Source organism: Microcebus murinus, chromosome 10 (assembly GCF_040939455.1).
Source record: "Microcebus murinus isolate Inina chromosome 10, M.murinus_Inina_mat1.0, whole genome shotgun sequence".
Lineage (NCBI taxonomy): Eukaryota > Metazoa > Chordata > Mammalia > Primates > Cheirogaleidae > Microcebus > Microcebus murinus.
In genome coordinates, this window is record NC_134113.1 from 5,607,933 (window position 1) to 5,623,145 (window position 15,213).

The 15,213-nt window shown below is 47.3% G+C and overlaps 1 protein-coding gene across 1 annotated transcript in view; it reads left to right on the forward strand.

Moving 5' to 3' along the window:
* Window positions 1–15,213, forward strand: part of EFCAB6 (EF-hand calcium binding domain 6) — a 244,799-nt gene that overhangs the window by 140,629 nt on the left and 88,957 nt on the right. The window contains exons 19-20 of the mRNA XM_012757712.3: window positions 9,001–9,115; window positions 11,291–11,424. Coding sequence (XP_012613166.2) covers window positions 9,001–9,115; window positions 11,291–11,424 — 249 coding nt within the window. The remainder of the gene's footprint in view (window positions 1–9,000; window positions 9,116–11,290; window positions 11,425–15,213) is intronic.

A 15,213-nucleotide genomic window follows, 5' to 3' on the forward strand; every position in this document is an offset into this window, starting at 1 on the left:
TATCATGGCATACTACTCAGCCATTAAAAAATGTTGAACTAAGGCCAGGTGCGGTGGCTCACGCCTGTAATCCTAGCTCTCTGGGAGGCCGAGGCGGGCGGATTGCTCAAGGTCAGGAGTTCAAAAAATGTTGAACTAAAATTTCTTACATTAACCTAGATTGAACTTGGAGACCATTCTTCTAAGTGAAGTATCACAAGAATGGAAAAACAAACACTACATAGACTCACCATTAAATTGGAACTAATCGATCAATACTTATGTGCACATATGGAAATCACATTCATTGGAAATCAAGCAGGTTGGAGGGGGAGGCGGGGATGGGTAAATTCACACCTAAGGGGTACAGTGCACACTATGGGGGGGATGGGCACACATAACTTTCACTCAAATGGTACAAAAGCAATTTATGTAACCAAAATGTTTGTATGCCAGTAATATTCTGAAATTTAAAAAAACAATTTAAAAAAATGACTCTGAAGTCAAGCTGCTAGGGTTCCAATCCCAGCTCTGCTTCTTAATAACTATGTGCCCTTGGGAAAACCTCTTTGTGTTGAGGCTTCCTTATTCCTACATTGGAGATTATAGTCATAGCTATATCACTGAATTGTTGTAAGGATTCAATGAGGGGATATGCATGTATTAGTTTCCTAGGACTGTTGCAATACATGATCACAATCTGGGGAAGCTATCCTATTGTTTTAAGCAAAACAACAGAAATATATTCTGTCATAGTTCTGGAAGCCAGGAGTTTGAAATGAAGGTGTCAGCAGAGCCATGCTCCTCTCATGGCCCTAAGGGAGAATGCTTCCTTGCCCTGCCAGCGTTGGTTGGCTGCTGGCATTGTTGGGCATCTTTGACTTGTAGCTGTGTCACTCTAATCTTTGCCTCTGTCTTCACATGACCTCTTCTATGTCTGTGTCTTCCCATCATGTTCCCCTCTCTGTATAACTCTGTTCAAATTTCCTTCTTGTTATAAGGATACCAGTCATTGGATTAGGGACCCATGTAATCCAGTATGACCTCATCTTAACTCAATTACATCTGAAAAGAACCTATTTCCATTATATTCCCATTCATAGGAACTGGGATAAAGATGTCAAGATACCCTTTAGAGGACATAATTCAACCCTCAATAGTATCTAAACCCTTAGCATAGTGCCTAGTACACGAGAGCAGGGACTTTGCTATTTTGTTCACTATTGTATTCCCACTGTCTATCTTATAGGTGCTCAAAAAAATCTGTAGAATAGTAATAATTAATTATTTATCAACCTTTATTTTCTGCAATACAAATATATTTTTCAAATCTATCATGTCTTTTTGTTTTATTATATTTATATCTTTTTCCATTAAAATATTGTATTTTTATGCAACCAAATATATCTACCTTCCTTACTTTTTTGAAAAAAATTAATTCTGGGATTGTGGCATTGGCTAATAAAGTATTATTCCCCCACCTCCCAATCTCCTAGACTTTCTTGCAAGAATTTTGTTTGTTTTAATAGACTTTATTTTTTAGAGCAGTTTTAGGTCTACAGCAAAATTTAGTGGAAACTACAGAGAATTTCCATGTAACCCCTGTGCCCACATGCACAGCCTCCTCCACTATCAACCCCCCTCACCAGAGGGTACATTTCTTACGATCTATGAACCTACATTGAAATTATTTAATATTATAATTTCTTGCATATAGAAGAAATGAAATTTCTGGGTCAAAGAATATTCACATTTAAATGTTTAATGCATATTGCCATATTGCATTTCCAAAGATCCTATCAAATTCATTCCTACCAGCAGTGTTTGGGAGTTCCTAATTTCCAAATGTTTACCAACTTTGGGTATAATAAAGTTTAATATATGCTAATACGCTAGCCAAAATTATATTCATTGTTTTAATTTGCATTTCTTTGATTTTAGCGAGCCTGAACCTATCTTTCCTATTGGTTTTTTGCAAGAATTTTTATTGTTTCTTTTAAAGTGTAGAGGCTTAATCCATATGGAATTAATTTTTATTTGTGAGGTAAGATGGGGCTCCTTTTCTACATTTTCCCTCTGAATTGAACTATTACCTTTGTCACTTGTGAAATTCTCATTATACTAGGGTCTACATCTGAAAATTTCCATTCCACTGATTTATATGTCTATTTCTATACCAATGCAATATGGATTTTTATTTAGTATAAACAAATATTGAGGTTTTCCCTCAATTTTCTTTCTTTTTTCTTGGCTATTTTCAGGCTAGATTTACCATATGAACTTTAAAATATTTTTATCCATTTATCCCTTAGATGCATTATTGGGATCATAATTGGACTCACATTAAATTTATACATTAAAAATGTGTCTGCTTTTGAAATCAAGAAGAAAGAACATAAAGGAATGCAGAGAAAGAGTGACAGAGAGTTCTGTAATTCCTGAGGAGAATGTGGCAGTGTAGCCTCAGTGTTTCCTGTTGCACTTGAGTTTGTCCTGAGCTTTGGGCCTCGGAGTTTGTTTCCACTTGCCCTTTGAACAACAGATCTGATCTCCAGGACTTGAGAACAGCCTCTCTGAAGTAGAAATGGTTTGTCTGCTTTTATCCTCAGTGTTCAAAATGTGTTATTGAAATACTGAATTCATTTGCCTATGGAACACTCTAAGATTTTACACATATGTACAAAAATAAGCTAGGTTCTGGATATTTGGCTTCTAAAATTAGACATTCTGGTTGATATAGAAGTTATGCCTGGAATTTCCCTTGACATTGAAAGGCTGTCAGATCACCTCATCTTTTATTCTCAGTCTGAGGCTGTCTCATCTCCCAGTTTTTGAAGGTTGCAATTAGGTTGAACATTTTGCCATTATGTGCCATCTAAACCCAATTTTAGTCTGGTTTGTTTCTATAAGGATAATGTATTTTTAAAAAACAAATACAAACTAAACCAAATCATCATTGTCATCATTGTCATCATGATACCTGCAGCAAAAAAGTAAAGAAAACATATGTTTTACAACTTTGTGATTGCTGTCAGCAAACCATCAGTCTCTCTTGAAGGTCCAGAGTTGGGCACAAGGTTGGAAGAAGGATCGTTTTTGGAAGTGTGATGCAGTCCCATCCACTATGGATTGGATGGAATTATTAATAATTTGGGGACCAGATAGATCTAGCCTATGGATTAGAAATTTCTAGATTTGGGGGAATGCTTGAATTGTGATCATGGGATGTTTCTAGTAGTCATAGCATTGCTCCCATATTAACATAATTCCACAGCTTCAGAGCTAGAAAGGACCACAGAGCTCATGTTCCGGCCATTATCCTCTCCCTCTTCACTCCTGCCTATCATTCGCTACTCAGTGGATGGCATGCACTTGCCTGACCACCAAGATGTGACTTTATTTGATAATGAGTGTGCTAGGCCTGTGCTCCCACTGTCTGAAATCTGCTATTCAAAGAGCTTGCCCAAGGAAGTATCTGTGCCTTCAGTTTGGTCCCTAGAATAAATCTTCGTGGAACAGGCCTAAACCCAATGATAGCCTGGAGCCAACCCCAGTCAACCTGCAGCCTGAAGCAAACACCCAGCCAAGCCCATCTCACATCAGCCAAACTGCACTTGACCTGCTGGCCCATTAGTACAAGAATAAAGGATTGTTTTGTTGTAAGCCACAGAATTTTGGATGGTTCATCATGCAGTTGCTGACTCATAGAGTCCCCATCCCTGTTGTAGAACTGTTCCAAACATGGCAGATGGTATCCAAGCTGGGTCATTTGGATGGGGAGCAACACAGCTCCCAGTGTGTGGATCCTGTGCAAAAGGAACCACCACTGCCTGCTGCCAGAGCTGTGGCTGTATGTCTAGGTTCTATCGCCAGTGCCGGGTTGTTGTCTGTGGCTCCCAATCTTCCCTGGGCTGTAACACACACACTGGAGTTGTTTGAGTGGCTCCTTACTACTCGCATGTGACCTTGAGGCAGGTTTGTGCATCTCTGGGCTTCAGGTTCCTCATCTGTAAGTGACGAGGTCAAAGCTGACAGTCTCTAGTCTGTCCCAGTGCTGAGTCTACAAGACAGGGTTGTCCCGTAGGTTCCACCTGACACGTGTTCAAGTCTTAACTCTACCTCTTACCAACTGTGTCTTTCTAGAAAACAGGTGGATTACTTAGCCTTCTTAAAGTATGGCCGCCTCATTTGTAAAATGGGGTTGGCCGTGCATTTGTTGAGGCATTGTTGTGAGGTTTAAATAATACACTGTTTGGAGGTCACTTAGTCCCATGTGGCCCCTAGTACATACTCAGTCAAATGCTCTTTCTTGGTGACTGTTGGGGAGCTTCCATTCCTCCCTGGAGCCAGGAAGGAGCGTTTACAGCTCAGAAGCCGGCTCTGGCCCCTAGTGTCATGCCACTCACGGTGGGGCTGTGCTCAGGATGCTCACCCATGGCCGACCCCACCGCCAGCAATGTCCTCCCGCAAGGGGCTTTTCATGCGGGCTGTTCTGTGCCCTTTGGACATCCATTTTGTTCTTCACAGTGTTCCTGTCAGTTAAGAAATGAAGAGGAACCCCCATTCCTTTATCTGTACTATGACTGGCAATAGCATTTTGAGCCAGGTACACTTGTGGCCTGTGTATGTGACCACGTCATGTTTGCCTCTCACCTGGGGTTGTTTGGCTTTGCAGATTCTGTCTTGTTGGGGGTCACATGGACAGGCAGATGTGTATGTCTGAAGATTCTAGGAAGCATTTGCCAAAAGAATTTGAATTTTCTATTCAAGTACAAATTAGATCTATTTAAAAAGTTTCATATTCTTTTCCAGCTGTGGTACTCTTGTCAATAGTACCTGACTTGCACGTGATCCAATAAGTGTGATGACTGGAATTCTCAGCTCTTGCCTGCATCCTGGATGACATAGTTCCATGGTGGCAGGTGGTTCATAGGTGGGGAGACACCTATGTTTGGTGCCTGTTTCATTTTGTCTGTGAATGTGTGTGTAAAGAAATAGAAATACTATTACCTATTAAAAATTAAACCCATAACTCTCTTTAGTTTTATCACAAAAGAACTTAGGCCAGATGATTTCCAGGCAGGGAGGATGGCTCTAAAAAGTCTCCAGATTTTGTGTCCCAGAATCCCACATTCTCAGGGTGTGTTTTGGTTCCCCTTAACTAACATTTGCCAGAGAGAACATTACTAACCATGGTAGGAAGGGCAGAACAATAAGGAAACTGTGGTTGATACAGCACAAACACAGTGAAATATCCAAGTTGGAAGTATCTGCACTGCAGGTCGAAGAGCTGGCACAACTTCACAGTCCCTATCCTTTGTCCCTTTCCTCCTGGTTCATTGTGTATGTCTCGTAGGAAAGTACCTTTCTGTCCTGCATCACAGTATTCTTGATATTCTAACTCCTTCCTAGCCAAGGGTGAATGGCTACTTTGCACTCTGTGTGCATAGACGCGGATTTTCTTCATCAGGCTCAAGGTTCCTCCAGACAAGACAGTGAGTCAGGGAGTGTCTGGTGCCTGCTGTTCCTTATGTCTGTGCCCCTCTTCTCTTCACTCAGTGCTTATTGAGCCTTGTGGTCTTGGAATATCGAAGTGAATAAGTAATGCTGGTCATACCTCAATCCAACAGCAATTTCTTGGGTGCCTGCCATGTGATGGGCTCTGTACGAGGGACTGTCTATGCTAGAAGTAGACAGACAATTTTTTTGGTCACCCAGGCTAGGGACGACTAGGAAGGCTTTCCCTGAGCTAGTGACACCTGTATCTTAAGGATGTGCTCACTATGTGTATCTAGCAAGTATTACTGGGAATTCTGCTTCCAATATGGCTAAGTAAGCTTCTGCTGGGCCCACCTTCCCATAGGAATCAAGGATAAACACTGGGCAACGTTAAATAAGCACAAATAAATAAATAACCAAGTACCTGAAGGCTCTGGAAAATGAAACTAAGCAAGCAGATTCCGAAGAGCATCAACTCTTGAAGACAGAAATGGCATGGGTACATTCCCATTTTTTCCAGCTTTTCACCTGAGTGAAGGCTGAAGTTGGTACCTCAGAAGTCAAGTAAAACCCTGATAGGAAACTTACAGCCTTTCTGGCCTGAAAAACTAGAGAGAAGAGGCCTGGGCAACCAATGCCACTGGAAGGTAAAGAAGGGGGTGGGAGAGGTGGAGGGCATAGTTAGTCACTCTGAGCAACTTTCTTAGGGAAATGCCTCTTAGAAAAGACCAAAGGAAGTGACTTGAATGGTTAAATGTTTTTTTAAGTCTGTTTGTATCTGTTGCAGTGTAGCCTTCCCTTGTATTGTAAATTGCCTCCAAGGGCTGTGATGAATCTAGTCGGTTTGCTGCTGTGTTCATCTTAGAAATGAGAGCGGGGCAAGGGGAGCCTGGAAAGAGGCATCAGAGTCAGCGGCGTTTGTAGAATGCTGGCTGCCTCCTCTGAGAACTGCACTTGCTGGGCTTTGTGTCCTTTGTGGTGCTCTGCGCCCCTGGGGACTGCAACCCTGGACAGGCTGCTTATGGTATGGCGAAACTCCCTGGTGCTTCCGGACCCTCCAGGCTGGGAAACATTTGCCTACAGACATTTTCTTACTATCCATTGCATATGTTTTTGTGAAAGGACTGAGAGGAAGGAATTTGCAATGAATAATTCATGTGCCATTGTTTTCAAAATATAAAGTTACTTTTCAAAGCAAGCAGTCAATCCGAGGCCCACCATGGCCACGGTGCTTCGGCATGGGCCACAGATTTCTACCTGAACACTTGCGCCATCCCACGCTGGGACAGGTTCCTCAGCAGAGTTGGGCTGGGTACACATGCAGATGGCGCAGAGCTGTCAGCATTCCTGGTCACACACTTCCCGCCCAAGTCCCCAGGCAGATCCTTGGGAGAGCCTTGAAATCCAGCACTGCCCTCCAGCTCAGCCTCGCTGGGCCACATTGCAGCGCCCGCATCCCTCTCCACTGGGCTCCCACCCTGCACCAAGCCCTGGCAGCTGGGGCCCAGCCCGACTGATCGGACCAGTAAAAGGTACAACGGGCTACTTTCATAGACAGCAAAGGGAAGAATAAGCCACAAACGCAGCTCCCTGGTCCTCTTCCCATACACCAAAAAGGACAATAGCCAAACAAAAGGAGCCAGTGACTGCGCTAGAAGCTGTGGCATACCCTGTTGCCCAGAGCCAAATCCAGACTGCAGCTGAGGGGGGTTATCTTCTGCAGCTCTAGGCTGGGGAGGGGGCAGGGCCAAAGGCGCCACACCTTAGCAGAGCCCAGAGGCCAGGAGAAACCATCCTGATAGTCTCCAGGGGAGATAGGAGGCAAGCGGGAGAGGCCTCCTGGCAGCTCCTTAGAGGCCCCCATCCTTCATGTTCCCCCGATCCCCAACCAGCCTTTGCTGCGTGGCCCCTTTGGTTACGTGGGAGGGCGCCAGGCTCCATGGCTGCTCTTCTGCTGCTTCTACTGTGTCATTCCCTACGGTTTCCACCTTGCTGTTCTGTCAGGCCCTGATGACCTTATTCCAACAGTGGAGTTCATCATAGTGGTTAATAATAAGAACTGGGTTTGAACCCCAGGTCTGCCACTTCCTAGACCTGTGACTGGGACAAGTCCCCTAAACTCTCTAAGCCTCAGTTTCCACATCTTTTAAATGGGGTTGGTAAGAGTACCTTTCTCAAGGCTTCTGATAAAGATTAAACGATATCTAGGTAGTGCCTGTAAAGAACTCAGCACAATGCCTGGCACGTAGTAGGCAGTAAATGTTACTATGTAATGACAGTGGTGAAGACAGCAACGTAATACTGTCTCCCCTGCCCTCCTGCTCCCTCCCCCATTCCATCTCTTCACTGTGCAGTGAGTGCAGCTTCGCCCCGCTGTTCCTGCACTCTGCGACTTACTCTGGCTTCCTGTGGCGTCAGTCAGAACCACCTGACGTATGTTAATGCCAGTCCATGTGTTCCTCACCCACACCCCACATGTAAATCCAACTCTCTTGGAAAGCCTTCTGTCCTCTGTCCCAGGTGGGGTCAGTCATCCCAGATGTTTTTGGCCCCTAGACCCACAGACATTTTTGAACTATGGTTGTGTCCTTTTCTGGAAGAAAAGCCATGTTTTCTCATTTGAATTATGAATACGTGGGGAGCAGCAGGGGTGGTGCCTTCTGCCTACCTGCAGGGCGGCTCACCTCTAAGCAGGTGGCTCTGTCTGGGCTGTTGGCTGAAGGGCATAGTCTGCTCCATGAACAGTCCAGCCAATCGCTTTCGTCACTTTCTCCTGGGAAGGTGTCATCCCGATGATTCCCCTTCAATGTCTGGGGCACAGAGAAGCATGTTTTCTCAGGCGCCCTGCCCCCTACACACACAAGTGGAAGCAGCAGGGCATGTGTTGGAGGGAAGGGCTCAGGAATCACGTCCATCGAATGGACTAGCATAGGGAGAGGGAAAAAGGTGTCCATGGATGCCCCCCCCCCCTTAAAAAAGCAAAGTGGCTTTCAATTTCAACTGTGGGTTGTAATGAAACTGATGAAAATGTTAGTTTTTCCTCCTGACTACCTTGCTTGATTGTGTTTGCGTTTCCTTGAATATATGAGAATATAACTTATGATGCTGGAAGCTACTATGGTGACAAGTGTGAATTTGGATGTCTTGGGTGGCTCGGCCTCGAAAAGGTTTGTGGTGCTGGCTGCAAGCTGAGCACCATGCTGACCCGGAGGCTGGGCCTTTGTTCACTCACTGCTCAGCAAACACAAGGCTGTCCTAGGCCCCGTGCACAGCAGACCTGGCCCCGCCCTCTGGCAGCCACGGGTGGGGGCAGAGGGTAACAATCGCAGGCTGGAGCCCGGGGCCCTAGTGGGAGCAGCAACAGGGCAGGAAGGTTTGGCTGGGCCGAGGCCTGTGGGAAAACCTAATGCAGGCTGGAGCCCGGGGCCCTGTGGAAGCCGGAGCAGGGCAGGAAGGTTTGGCTGGGCGGAGACCTATGGGACAACCTAATGCCTCTCTACCGTCACCTCTCTTTCCTGCCAGGTACTGGAAGATACGGGAATGCCCATGGACGATGACCAGTATGCTTTGCTGACTACAAAAATAGGCTTTAAGAAAGAAGGGATGAGTTATCTTGATTTTGCAACAGGATTCGAAGGTAGCGAATGGCCAGGTGCGAATGCCAGGATGCGTCCTGGGCAGTAGCAGGAGTCTTTGGTAGCAGTGCCTGCCACTAGGCTCTCGGGTGGAAGAAACATGAGCTAAGATGCTGAGACATGTGTGTTCTGGGACTATAAACAGACATTTTTTGTTTAATTTTATCTGACTATGTTTCGGCATTTTCTTTTCACTAAGTTAAACAGAACTGTGAGTGCAGAGATTTGCCAGAAAGAGTTTCCCACAAACTCAGAGCACAAATGGTTCATGAACTTTACTCCAAAGCCTGTTTCTTCAATCACACCGCATGCCCTTTAAGATTTTCCTCCTAATACTGATGCTGGCTGTCTGTAATTGCATAATACCATGCACCAGCAAGGCAAGTATCGTTCCTTCCTGCTGGCAGATGAGGATGCAGAGATTCTAGAAGACTCAGATCACCCACCAGTGCTTGTTAGGAAACCCATCTCTGTGCTGTGTGTGGGGCCCTTCGCTCTGCTTTCTCACACTCAAAAGACATTTAGACGGACAAATAAGCCCTCCAGAAAAGCTGCAGAAATCACGCAAATATGTCTGTAGAATTTCTCTTCTCTTTTGCTGCAAACACCCTGCAGGCTGGCTGGGCAGAACTCTGCACTTTGCCGTTCTCCCAGCCCTGGTCTGAGAGCTAACCAAGCAAGGTAGCACACCCCCAGGAAACTTGGCCGGCTGGTCACCAAGGTCCCCCCCATCCAGACTTTCATTTTCGAGAGAGATCTCACACCCCTGAAAAAAGGCAACTCGAGAAGCTGAGAAGCTGTAGCATTGTAGAATTTTGACACTTTCTCTGGGGTATCTGTTTTGACATTTTTGAAGGAAAATAAAGAGCAGGAAAAAGAACTCACATGCATTTTAGTGAGTGCTTCTAGTGTGCCGACTGCATTCATTTCTCAGGTGAGGAAATGTTTGCCAAGGTCCCAGACTGGCGAGTTTGTCGCAACAGGAGCTGGATTCGGTATTTGCCACCTGCTCCCGCCTTCCTGGCTGCCCAGCCCAGTCAACTTCCAAGGGGAAGTTGACTTCCCACCTGTCTCCTCCCTGCCCCTCTGAGCAGCCTGCTGGTCTCCGTCAGCACTCCAGCAAGGGCGACTGAAGCTCTGGTGGCCCTGTGCCAGAGGTCAGTGGGGGGCATGGTAGAGGGGTCAGGTGGCTGAAGGGGTCATCTGCTGGGCAGTGATGAGCCTGAGGGAGCTGCTGCAGCCCCTCTGTGAGGTGCATTGAGGTGCAGTGAGGCCGAAGCCAGGCTCGAGACAGGACTGGAGGATGCCCTGCCGGTGGCCATCTGCAGACACGCCAGTGGGAAGGGCAAGGCTGCCCCTTTATTTTTCTTTTCTTTCAGGGTTAAAGTTAAAATTTTATTCGTGACCAGAGTGGCATAAAAATTTGTTTTCTATACTTCAAAAAGAAAAAAAAAATGTGTGCAGAGCCACTCTGAAACGAAGTCCCCGGTGTGTGGCCTGGCTTTGATAAAAGGCAACCGCTGGATGATCCCAGCAGGAAGGAAATGGATGGGTTTCTAAGTAGAGGCCACACTTCCTTCCCCAGTTTCTGGGAGGCAGAGGGCATGGGGCTACAGTGAGCCAGTGCTCTGGGATCTGCTGTGCTCCTGGGGGAAGCTGGGGGACTGTCTGGGCTCCTCTCCTCCCGTGTCAGAGGGACATGCTGATATGTTCACTTGTGTGTCAACGGGGGAATGGGATTGTCATGTTGTCTAACAGTTATGTGGTCAGGAAATACCTGTTGAATTAATGAATATTGAATGAATTACACATTCTGGCCTTTAGGATATGATTCCAGGAAACAAAAAAGAGGCAAGAATTTTTATTCTCTGCCTCTGGGAGTTTGGGATGAACAATAGGAATGACAGAGACACAGGACAAGGAAATGCACCAGGGTGCCAAGTGCAATGCGGGCTGGTAAAGGCTGGCCCCGTAGTCTAGAGAATAGTTCCTCTCATAATAACAGGAACATGTCTAAGAGAGCAAAAGGAAAGAAACCAGATCATAACAGAGTTAATGCTGTGTTCGATTCGCAGGGTGGTGTGCCTGTGCAGGATTTGACAGCGTTGAGGCAGGAGGAGGTAAAGTGTGGAAGTTCTGTGCTAACGAGAGTTATCTGACTGATGTCATTGTTTCAGATACTCAAAGGACTAGGCCAAAAGCAGACCCACCTCTGACTCCAATTTCTTCGAGAAGTCATCTGGACAGCCACTTTATAAGTGCTGAAGAATGCCTGAAACTCTTCCCCAAGAGACTGAAGGAGTCATTCCGGGTGAGTTGTGACTGTCCACTGCTTCAGTCCTGGAGCCCCACCTGCTTCCAGCCTTGCAGCCCACAAGGGTGGAGTTCTGGTGCCCAGTCATTCCCAGTCACCATGGGACACGGAGTGTTTCCTCCGCAGACTCAGTGTTGGTCAGAGAGAACTGCATGGGGCAGGGGTGCTTTTTAACTCTGAGACCGCCCCCCCATCCCCCCGCTCCCTGAGGGCTTCCCCGAGGACACTTTGTTGGGAGAAGTAAGGAGACCCTCCTCACTTCTTGGGAGGGTGGGTCGGAGAGCAGCGTGACAGCTGAGGTACCATGACTCCTAGGATCTGTTCTCCACTCCACTCATTCCTCACCAAACAAGCATTGCACACTTGCCGTATGCTGGACTCTGTGCTAACTGCGGGAGATGGAAGACGCCAGCCCTGCCAGGGGCCTGGTCTAATCCAAGCCAGAGATGGTAAGCAGACAATTCGTGTGCATCGTGATTGGCTGTTGTAGAAGGAACTGAAGTGTGCTATGGGGGCACAGGGAAAAAACTCCTTTAAGGAGGACTTCCTGGAGGAGGGGGCCCTGCACTGAATTGTAAGCCCCAAGCATGAGTTGGCCAGGAAAGTGGGGAGCAAGCCATAGACAACGCAGCTCAGGCCAGGTGGTGGCAGACAGGGCACAGACTCCAGGGAGAAGCACGTGGCTTGCTGTGGTGGAGCGTTGCATGCGCAAGTTGTAACAGATGAAATGGAAGAAGTGGGCAGCAGCCCTTCAAACATAAGGCAGGTGCAGAATGACTGAAACTCCTTTTGTGCTGAGAATTGAAAAGTGGATGATTACAGTGGGAAGGAAGAGCAATTCAATAAGCCCAACCACATGAGCCATGAAATAAGGCTAAGGACACCAGGGCATCAGAATGTGTCCTCACCCAGTGGCTGCAGGGGCACATCAGGAGGCAGAGTGGGGAGGGGTGAAGGCCAGGAGAGAAGGGGCTGCGTGAGGGACCTGGGGCCTGGAGGTCACAAGGGCCCACTCCCCAAATTTCCTGTGCTCTGAAATGTCTTTCCCATACCAATCACCAGCTGGAGGCTCATTTTGGTTACCAAGCTCCCATTTTAAAATCAACGCTATGATGACTGTCTAGCTTGGATTTTCCAGGATGGTTCCAACTTCGAGCATTCTGTGCAGTTGTCACACTGTGCATCCTAATTTTGGGTTTGAAAAAATATGGTCGCCATGTGCAGTCCTGGAGAAGGATTCATGCTCATTCTGTAGTGCAGTCTAATGGCCAGGCAAGGAGAGAACCATGGGAGAGGGCAGTGTGTGGGCCAAGCATGGACGAGACAGGGCTCGTTTAGGTGGGAGAGCCAGTTCTCTGAAGAAGGAAAGCCTGGCTGGGCGAGGGGCAGAAAGGGAAGCAGAAAGGCTCTGGGAGCAGATTTCCCTCTGATTCTGGTTAGCAGGGCCCCAGTGGGCACCCCAGCTGGCAGAGGCCTGGTGGCATCTTTGCCTGTGGCAACCCAGACTCCTCTCTCTGGTCGGTCTCTCTCTCTCTCCCCCCACCCCCACTCCCTTTCCCTTGCCTGTCTCAAGTGCTTTCCCATCTTCATTATCAGTGTAGCTTGGCTACAGCAAACACATGTCCTATATATTCTAAGATAATCTTTATTTTACATGATTCAATAATGGGTTGATTCAACAGACCAATACCCACTCTGTCCTGCCAGAGAATTTATCATCCAGAGAGTGAAATGAAACAGTGAGCCTCTAATCTCCTGTCTCTGTGCGGGGCAGCCCAGGATGCAGGTTATGTCTGGGGCTCCCTGGGACTTCGCTCATGTCCTCACAGGTGTGCACAACGGGGGCAAAGCACGAGTCTTGAGCTTTGAATGGGAATGTACAGTCACTCGACTTAATTCATTGAATTTCCATTCCTGAGAATTCTTGAACTTCTCTCCTCATCAATAACAATCCCCCGGATATTATTACTGCTGAGATGATGTTGTTACCCTTGCCTGGTGGGTTTGGAATCAAATGAATCCCTCTCAGCCCTCGGTTAGGTTTACAGACGGCAGCAATGTTGAGTCCGTCAGTCACACCCCGGCAGCCCAGGCCAAGGACGAGCAGTGGAGGGAAATGAGGGAAAGTCTGTTCTCCTTGACTGTGGTGAGGAAAGCAGGGACAGAGACCCTCTTGGTGATCTGGGGACATACTCTAGATACAGAGCCACCATTCAGGTTCTCCACAGCCCCTGGGGGCTCACTTTCAACCAGGGGCTCACCTGGAAGCACTGCTGAGAGGGGTCCTGTGGCATCAGCAGCTCTGCTGACAGCACCTCCGCAGGACCAGGCAGGTGGCCCTGTGTTCATATGTCTTTCCAACACAAACAGGATCACTGCATACTCAGTTCTCTGCAACTTCATTTTTCAATCTATAGTCCATCTTGGACGTCTGGCCTCGCACAATGATCTCATACAGCACGCAGCTCTGATGAGAGCACCCCCGTTGCTCTTAAGCCATGCTTTCAGGGCCCTGGGCTCTGCTCAGGCTAGGCCCCTCCAGCTGCAGCTTGACCCCTCCTCGTGCCACATTCCAGGCAATGCTCTTTCCTGCCTCCATGCTTTTGTACATTCTGTTCCTTTCCCTGGATTGCTGTTCCCCTTCGACCAGCTAATTCCTGCCCCAAGCTTCTGTTGTTTTTGAGCCCTTCAGATCAGCCAGGGGAGGTCCACACTGTATATTCCCTGGCACCTGCATGTCCCTCACTGCACCCAGCTGGCATGCCATTGTGATTAAACAGTAAGCCCCGAGTCATTTCTGCACCATTTGCTATACCCCACGTGGCTGCCATGGTGCCTGCCACACAGCAGGTGATCAATATGCGTTTGCTGAATGACTAGGACGTCACACTACATGCCAGGCAGTGCACTGAAAAGCTTACACACCTGGCTTCATTTATTTTGACACCAATAGCTACCCTGTCAGGTGGGTTTATTGTTCCCATTCTATAGCTGGAGAAACTGAGGGTCAGAGATGGGAGAAACCTACCCAAAGCCACACCTCTCATGAATGTCAGAGTCAGGGACCGAAATAGCATCTGCTTGATCCCAGAGCCTGTGAACTACTTAATAAAATTAGGATTCTTCATCCAGAGACGTTAAGGACTGAGATTTGGGCAATAATTAAAGTTTATAAACTTGTGAGGATTATAAATACGGCGTCCCATAGCATCAAGATTGTCCCTCTGGTCCTGTAGTTACACTGCTCTTACCCTCTGTTCCTGCATTTATTGCTCTGAATTGCTATTTGCTTCTTGTCTTTCTTTCCCAATAGACTGTGAGAACCTTGTTTTGGGGGACCATGATTATTGCTATGTCCCTGTGTCCATCAGAGTGCCTGGTGCCTAGGAAATGCTTGCTGTACCCTTCATACCCAGCGCTGTCATCACAGATGGTTACTGAGCACTGCTCTTGGGGCTGGGCTATAGCAAGGAGCAGAGCAGAGCCAGGGCTCATGCTCATGTTCTGGAGGAGGAGTGCACCGTGGACACTCGACTCGAATCTCTAGTGTGTCCGGTTGTGCCACGTGCTAAGAAGAAAAATAAAGCAGCGTGGGAAGCCAGAGACCCATCAGGGCTGGTGTGGTTGTATAGAGGGGCAGGAAATGCCTCTCTGGAGAGGTGACATTCAGGCAGAGGTGTGAAGAGTGAGCCCTGCAAGCACTGGAGGAGAGCTCCCTAAGATTCCCTGAGGCTGGGCATGTTCAAAGAATGGGCAAGTGGGATGGGGAAAGACGAGGAGGCAAGT